Source organism: Phaethon aethereus (genome assembly GCF_964289735.1).
Source record: "Phaethon aethereus genome assembly, chromosome: 8".
NCBI classification, from domain to species: domain Eukaryota; kingdom Metazoa; phylum Chordata; class Aves; order Phaethontiformes; family Phaethontidae; genus Phaethon; species Phaethon aethereus.
The window spans coordinates 22,869,065-22,877,503 of NC_138584.1; the positions used below are offsets into that span (position 1 = coordinate 22,869,065).

At 44.9% G+C, this 8,439-nt stretch overlaps 2 protein-coding genes across 2 annotated transcripts; one reads left to right on the forward strand and one right to left on the reverse strand.

Annotated features, from left to right (window-relative positions):
- Positions 1-115: 115 nt before the first annotated feature.
- On the forward strand, positions 116-3,233 carry CFAP144 (cilia and flagella associated protein 144; the record flags this gene model as incomplete). The annotated part of the gene is made up of 4 exons (XM_082002791.1): positions 116-248; positions 1,041-1,100; positions 2,001-2,104; positions 3,168-3,233. 4 exons carry the CDS (start codon positions 116-118, stop codon positions 3,231-3,233), a joined length of 363 nt encoding a protein of 120 aa, XP_081858917.1.
- A 688-nt stretch (positions 3,234-3,921) lies between these two features.
- EBNA1BP2 (EBNA1 binding protein 2) lies at positions 3,922-8,324 on the reverse strand (the record flags this gene model as incomplete). Its single annotated transcript, XM_082002848.1, has 9 exons — positions 3,922-3,972; positions 4,328-4,499; positions 4,825-4,915; positions 5,172-5,247; positions 5,490-5,579; positions 6,867-6,990; positions 7,595-7,752; positions 8,079-8,162; positions 8,262-8,324. The coding sequence occupies 9 exons, from the start codon at positions 8,322-8,324 to the stop codon at positions 3,922-3,924; spliced, it is 909 nt and encodes a 302-aa protein (XP_081858974.1).
- Positions 8,325-8,439: the final 115 nt, after the last annotated feature.

The following is an 8,439-nucleotide window of genomic DNA, read 5'->3' on the forward strand; positions in this document are numbered from 1 at the left end:
GCAAGGGAATCGGTCCGACGAGGGGGCGGAGCGCCATCCGGGCCAATCAGTAGCCTCGTGGGGAACCAGGTGAGGCGCTGCCAGGCTACAGGACGCCGCGTAGCCCGGCGGGGCCATGGCCGCCCGCGGCGGGGAGAAGGAGCCGCCGAACCCGGTGCGACAGAACCAGCTCCTCTGCGAGCGGGTGCGGAAGGAGCTACAGTGCCAGCGGCTGCACACGCAGTACGGCGTGAACCCGCTCCATCGCGGTGAGGCGGCGCGCGGGCGGGCCCCCGAGGGCGAGACCAGCGTTGCACGGAGCCGCAGGGCGGAGGGAAGGCTGGTGGGGCCCCGCAGCAGCTGCCCCCACCAACGCCAGCAGCGGCTAGCGAGAGGGGTAGATCTGGAAGAAGCAACTGGTGGGGCTGAGAAACCAGCCTGCACGCTCAAAAGACAGAACTGACAAGAGACCAATTCGCCCAAACTAGTCAGGGCCTTTAGTAAACATGTAGAAGTGAGGCAACTGTTTAGGATCAAGAATTCAAGGATCTTGAGGAAAAAAAAAAACCCACAGAGCTAAGATGGGGTAGAGAGTCTAAACACTACACCGTGTTTCTTCAGCCCCTGGGCTGGTTTCTACCCACTACTTCAGTCATAGAATGTCATCACCTATGCTGGCGTGGAGGGGTGATGTGAATAGATTCATGCAGGTGTACCTTTCATGGTGAAATGAAAGCAAACCAAAGGAAAATCGTTTGAAACCTGGCACACTGCAGGCCACTATGTGGGTGGGGTGGAACTTTGTTGTGAATCCAGGCAGCATCCAGTAGAAGGGCCTTTAGCATGCTTAACACCCTTCCCTTTCTAGGGAGTTGCCATTAGTCAGTACTCTTAACTTGTTTTGTTCTGTTCACATGCTATTCTTCCTTTACAACTTCAGTGAAGTAGCTGGGCCCAGACTGGGGAATAATCAAAAAGAACATGTGCAAGGATGGATATCCTATACCTGGCTGTGATGCTAATTCACATTAAAGTAATTCACCTGCATCATTTCTTTCCAGTTCACACCATCACCAAGAAGCCTATGTCTTGGCATGATAACATGGAAGAGCCAGCAGATGGTAAGAAATCTCTGAACAGCTTGTGATAATTACATAAGAAAATTACTAATAAATAAGATTTTTAAAATTCCAATTAGTCTAAAAGATAGCGTACGTGAAAACACCCGTGACAATATAAGAAAGTTCAATTCATACATGATTTTTGTTAAATGTAAGGCAGGTTTTTTTTCCTCTTTAAGGTCCTTTCCCATTACTTTTCATTATCAGTACAAGCTTGCATTCATGCAATTATGCTTTTATTTTTGTTTTTAGTTACTATACTATAAAATTCTGATCGAGAATCTAAAACTCTTTCAGGGAAAAATAAAAAAATCTAGAAACATGTTTCATGCATACACATTGCCTGTCATTGCAGATTCTACCTAGCCACCACATATGGTAAACTGCCAAAATGGCTGCTGAGTCTTGCTTTACAGCACTAATAACAAGAACCCTTATAGCAACTGCTTCCATAGTTCTAACACACCAGTTTTGTCTAAAAACCTTAATGGTCAGTTAAGGTTGGCCTGTTTTAGTCTAGGATTTGGGGGACTGGGGCGGGGGAGGGGGAACAAAACAGGGAAAGGCAGCAGGCAGGCAACCTGACAGCTAACATGGGGCACTGGTTGATACTAGATGTGGTGTAAGAAAAGTAAGATGCTGCAATACAGTAGACAGAGATGACAGAATTAACAGGACAGTATGGGCAGGCAAATCTTGAAACTTTAGGATAAATTTGAGCAGAAATGTCACCCTGCATTCTCTTACAAGACCATTTGCAGAAGCACAGAGGTTGCCTCCAACCTTGGCTTTCTTGCTATTGCTTGGACAGAATTAGGATGTCCCTTCTAACGTACATCCATGGGTGACTGGTTTCTAAACATATTTTCCTTCATTTGTGTTTGTTTCTTAAACCAACAGCCAAGTTCCTGAATCTTATTCACCATGCAGCACTGGAGCCAACAAAGAAATACTCAGAGCCACAAACTGAAAGCCAAGAAATTGGCTGGAACACAACACCTTTGGTGAGTAAGGTGCTTAAGGACTCGGCTCTTTGCAGGATTCAGAGGGGTTCATCCCATCCCACTGAAAGATATTAATGCAAGAAAATAATTTGTGACTAACGTGGAAAATAGGAATGACTAGGAATGAGCAGAGCTGTTCATGAACAACAAGTTTTTAAAATTTACACCAAAGAGGACTCTTCACACTTGGCATAGGCTTGTGAGCACAGAAACAGTAGACTTTCCCTGAGAAACTTGCATGCAAAGTACCTACAATGACAGTCATCCCCAGGCATATTGCCACATGCCACGTATGTAGTCACGGCTGTTTATTAAAGCATTCAGTGATGAGAAATGGTGTAGTGAGCAACATGACATGACATACATAAGTACTGTGAAAAGAAATGTGCTGCTGTACAGTATCTTTCAAACAAATTGCAAGCATAACCATAAAATTAATAACCAGCTAAGTAAATCCGAGCCAGAACACACCAGTGAGAATTCATCTGGTGAAGTGTGAACAAACAGGAGGAAAAGAAATCTTATTAACAAGCTGAGACATCAATCATATCTGACAAACAAACAGCTGTGATGACTGAATTTGTAGATTAGCGTTTCAAGAAAGGTAAATGAGGGCCTGATTAATTTTGACCTGTTACAAAGAAAAATAAGATAAGTAAGAAAATAAGATAATCTACTGCAACTTTTCATATTACACTTCAGGTAAACTAGTTACTCATAACAAGGCTAGAGACAGACATCCCAGCAGGGCTCTACACTGTTAGATACCGCTGGTAGGATTAGGCTGGCAGGAAAGAAGCAACTAAATTTGCGTGTAGGGAAGCAAGTTAAATTTATACAGTCAGGACTCATGATGCTGCTTGATACCTTAAGTTTTCCTTTTTCACAAGGTTTTACTGTAACGAAGCAGTGAACAGTATATTCTCAAATAAGTGGTACCCTACTCATTTGTCATTTGGGCATTTCTCAGCAGCAAGAGCACTGTCCATCATTCTTCTCACAAAGGACTACTACTGCTGATTCTAGTAAAAGCACCTGACTATTAATCACTTTTCTTTCACAGATTCACGTGGACCGTATGGATTGCAGACTCTACTTCCCACGCCGGAGAACCGAGATCACTAAATAAACAGCTGTTGTGGGGAACGGGAAGGAGTGGTCTGAGAACCTGCAGTAGTAGAGTGGCAAAGCCACATAACTTAGATAGAAGCAGTTAATGACATCTAATGTGTTATGCCCTGCTTGTTGTTAAATGAGTCTGGTAGATTTCTGGCAAGAGATAATAAGAAAAGTGAAGAGAGAACCTCAGCCTGTCCAGATCTGCAGCCTGACAATAGTTACAGAAATAAACTTATTATAGGATTGCTGTACGTCTCACTGTTGTTTCCAAACCCATCTGTATGAATACTCTAAAAACCAGTTTAACATCTTGACAGGCTTCAGACTTCTTACTCTGACGTCGGCAACATGACCCAGAACTTAAGTTCACCAAGTACATGTCAACAGTAGCTGTGTAAAAAGCTGTCAGAACAAAGGGCAGGCTTCAGCCACCATTCATACATAGCACAAACTAAACATGCATTAGACATAGTTCTGTACAAACCATTTAATGTGTTCACACACCAAAGGTTTAAGTAGAAAACAATCCTTCAACAAAACAGACAGTAAGAAGAAATTAGTGATAAGGCACTAGTTTCCACTGACTTTTTTTTCTTGCCTCTTGGAAGCATCCAGCTTGCTCCACCATTGGCTGCTTGATGACAGCAGAAACACATCTTGCAACACACAGAAACAGCCCACTGGGGAGCACAGCCCTCTTATCGTGCTCGGCTCTTCATTTTCTGCCTTGCTCTCTTTCCAGGTCTCTTCTGCAAAAAAACAGGACAGGTTCAGATCTTCATTTTCATGTAGTCTATCTTTTTTCTAGCTCTATAGCTTGGGGAGGATACCAAGGAGACAATATTTGTCAGTACCCCTGGAGAGGGACATTTTGGGACACAGGTAGCAACAAACAGTATTTGCTAACTCGCCCACTCATTTCCCTGCTCAGACACTGAACCATTGTCCTCAACTCTCTCTGCAACTAAACTACGCTCAGCTCCGAAAGACAGACATTGTCACTTCCAGGTGCTAGAGGCACCCATCATATACTCAGCTCTCCCTCCCAGATCAGGGCTGGCTTCCTAGCCAACCAGGATCATTTGCAGGCAACATTTTACTTACGTTGAGGGCTTTTTTCCCTCCTTTTCCTGCTTTTCCTGGGCCTTTGTTGTGAGCCACTTTTGACCGGAAGCTGGACACATCATTAAAACTCTCCTTTGTGTTCCACTTTGAGCCCTTCTTCTTCCCACCAAAACCAAACTTCTGATTCTTGTAACGTCTTTTGGCATTTGGTCTGAAAAACAACCGAACAGCATCATCGCCTATATTCCTTTCCTCAGGTCCTCAGGAAGCTCTCAAGAAGGTACATGTATCTGCTGATGGACTCCCATCAGCCATCATAAATCCTTCCCCTCTTATTGAAGAGACAGAAATTAGCACATTTCAGTCTCCGATCCATTCTGGCCACAGTTTTCCTCCTCTCTAGGGACAGAAAGCCACCTCAGACTTATTTTAACAAACATTAATCAGAACAACTTTCTTGTTCCACAAAATGACCCCCTAAAAAACTGAAAAAATCAGAGATTCTGCATTTAAGTATCTTTCTTTTCTGGTCTCACCCCTTCTTTATCTGTTGACTTGCCCCTCCTTTTTTCTTCCCCTGAGATGACGTTTGCTCTTCATCTAGAAAATCCAGCTTGTCAGAGAGACCTGCAAGAGCAAAGACGTAACAGTTGCTCAGCTACTACTGCAGAAAATAAGAATTTTCGGTCTAAGTGAGTAATAGCAACAAGTCACCCTCACCAAGGAACTGCTACCTAGGAGGATTTTCACTGCCACTGTGCAGCAGCAGCCTTTCAAGCTCACTGCCTAGCTCACTACAGATTCACACCACACATCACGTTGCCTTACATTGCTCACACATCACTATTCACATTACACATTTGCTCTCTTAGACAAGTTTTACCTTTCTGGTATTTCTTGACGGCATTCAACATATTTTTCTTCTCCTTTTGTCTCCTCTGCAGAATCTCAGTTTGCACCTGAGATTAGAAGCAGAATGTTAGTGTTGTTCCTTGTAATGTCACATACTTTTACCTTTTTTTTTTTTTTTTTTTTTTTAAGGCATGCCATCTTCTGCTCTGTCCTCCTTCAAAGCAACTAGACAGAAGACTAGACAGATTCTGTATATTTTAGCCAGCCTCCTGTGGTCTCACTTTCTAAGCTCCTCACTCAGGTTCTAGATTCTTGTCACAGATAGGTCCCTTTTGTAGCTCCTCCTCACCTTCTTGCCATATTTTCTCATTGCACGGAGCTGTTTCGCTTTCTCAGACCTCTCCATCGCTTCCTGCTTACTCTTAAGCTTCTGTCGAATCTTATTAGGGGATAGAAAAAACAAAATTTATCAGTAACACAAAAGAAAATATGAGGATTTTATGATTGCTGTGCAGTCCTGAAATTAGTAGTTACATGAACTATCAATGACTGTAAAAATTGAAACATTTCTCAATCAGATAATGACTTACAAGGTATAACGTTCTTTCAACTCAGGACAGGAGCAATTATTACAGAAACTCCTGAACTGATGTGTAGCCAAAACCTGGTTAAAAAGGCAAAACTCACAGAGACAAAACAAAGCCTTATAATAGGCTCTAATGGAACTGCTAAACAACAGTATCTTGTCAGTCTACTCAGGTGTATGTAGAAGACCTGATAGTTTCTTTCTTGTCATTATTAAAAGTAAAGCACTGAAGAAGAGTCAACACTCCTTCCATGCCATAGAAAACATCTTTTTCATTCCCTCCTTGCTCACCAACATTTCTATAAGGATGCTGCGTTTCAAGGAATTACAAAAATTTCAACACAGACCTTCTGGATTCAGTCTGTGATTCCACTAGGAGACAAAAACTCTGTTCTTCAAACAGAAGCCAGCAAAATAAGGTAATAGTGATGTGCAGAATTGACTTAAGCCTCAGCACAAGCTAATTACTAACTTTCATCTTCTCTAGGAAGGTTCTGTCAGACATCAAAACAGTGACCAAGTCATACATGAACCTCCAAATTAGACTCCAGCTCATGTTTAACTGATACAATATAGTCTTTTTTTCCAAAACTAAAACAAAAATTAGTTCTATTTTAAAGAAATACCACAATCAAGAAGAAAGTTCATTAAATTGTTATTTCCTACACAAATCTGACTTATTACCTGTGATAAATTCCATAACATACAGTTTAAAACCACAGAGAAGCAAAACACACTGAGTATAAACAGAGGGGGATACTTAAATATGGAAAAGGGATCACGTTAATGCCACAGTTGACTGCAAATCTTAGGACAAAGAGCACAAACCCAGACAACTTCACAACCACTCTCACACACGAAGGAAAAAGTCTCCATTTTTAATATGAAATAGACTTAGGACAGAATATAAATCGTGCTTTTCCACGTTACGTTCCAACCTGTTATGGAAATCCCCACATTGCACCAAAATACCTGAACAGGAAGACATTTCCTGCCACAAGCAAAATTTCAAACACAAATGCTGTCACAGGCATTTGTCCAAGCGATGAAGGTAAGTGTTCACACATCACACTGTAAAGTTAATCTCTAACACAAGCTAAAACCAACACAGAAAAGAAAGCCATTATTCACTGCACATACCTTCTGCATCTGTTGGTCTGATTTGGCCATCTCTGCAAAGTAATCATCTGGCCTTCTAGTAGGAACTTGGAGCTTACGCAACCTAGGTAAGGCTTCCAGGACTGCTGCCTGAGCCTGCCGGTAACTAGGGAGACAACACAGCATCAGCTCTGTCACCAGGTATTGGGCATCTCACAAAAACTCTTCTCACATAAGCTAGCTGGTACCGGTATCTAACAAGCACTGATCTAGAATTATATCAATATGCTGTGCCCTACAGCATTCAGTGCTACTGAAAGCAATTTAGGTGCCAGTACCATGTAAACGCTTATACCTTGCACATATACGTTTACCTAGCTTCCAGTTAGTTTTATATGTTGGATTATAAAACGCAAGGCAAAACAACAGAACTATAATAACACCAAACAAATCATAAAGAAAAATCCATATTCTGTGTTAAAGCCATAGTGCTGCAACCAAGGAACTTTTTAAATAAACTTTTCAGCAAAGGATGGAAGTCTGCTGCAAGGAGGGAAATTATTTCCTCATCACAAGACAAGTTAAATACACTAGCATTAATTTGTAGTTATTATGGAAAACATTCAGAGCCATCAAATGTAAAATACATGGCCCAAGAGTGCCACAGTGAGAGCCAGTGCAGCAGTCTGTAGCAGGCCTGTGAAACACAACTCCAAGTGTGCAGCAGTGTGCTCAGACCCTACAAGATTTCTCCCATTTTTTACACTTACAAGCTCATCTCTCTCTGGAAATCATTCTCAGGGTCAACAGCATCTTTGTCAGAAGCACCCTGTGAGACGGGATCCACGACCTGGCCCGAAGTCACATCCAGCCTTTCCACCCAAGCTAGCTGCTGCTTGAATTCGGAGAGGCACTGCTTCAGGCCGTCCTGTGAAAGCAGCACAGCTCTGCACGCCGCCACACAAAACCACCTCCCCAGCGTCGGCCCGCCTGAACACCCAGCTCACACCGCAGGCTGCTCCTCCAAGCAGTGACACCCCAGATCAGCACAGCCGTGCAGGAACCCGCAGTGCAGGGCCCTGACACCCGCGGTCCCCGCACAAGCGGGGTCTCCTCTGCCCCTCACCCGGCGCTCGGGCCGCAGGCCCCGGCTCGGGGTTTCCGCAGGCCCCGGCTCGGGGTTTCCGCAGGCCCTGGCTCGGGGTTTCCGCCCAGCCCCGGGAAGGCGCCGTCCCGCCCGCAGGCCCCGCTCACCGCGTCGTTGCGTCGCTTCGGCCGTCCCTCCAGCACCACGTTGAGCCCCGGCTTCAGCGCGCCCCTCGAGAAGGCCTCCTGGAGCTGTGGAGAGAGCACCGTCAGGCCGCGCCGGCGGCGGGGGCACCGTGCGGCCCTGCCCCACGGCTGCCGGGGGAGGCCTCACCGCAGCCACAGGCTCACCTCCGAGTCCGAGAGAGAGGAATCCTCCGAGCCGGAGTCGGAAAAGGAGCCGCGCCGCGCCATGCTGCTGTTGCTGCTGCCGCTGCTTCCGGCCACGAGCGCGTGCGCGCGCGCCCCCGCCGCCGCTTCCGGTGCTGCTAGGGCCGCGGTTGCCACGGCGACGGCGGCAGCACCAGCA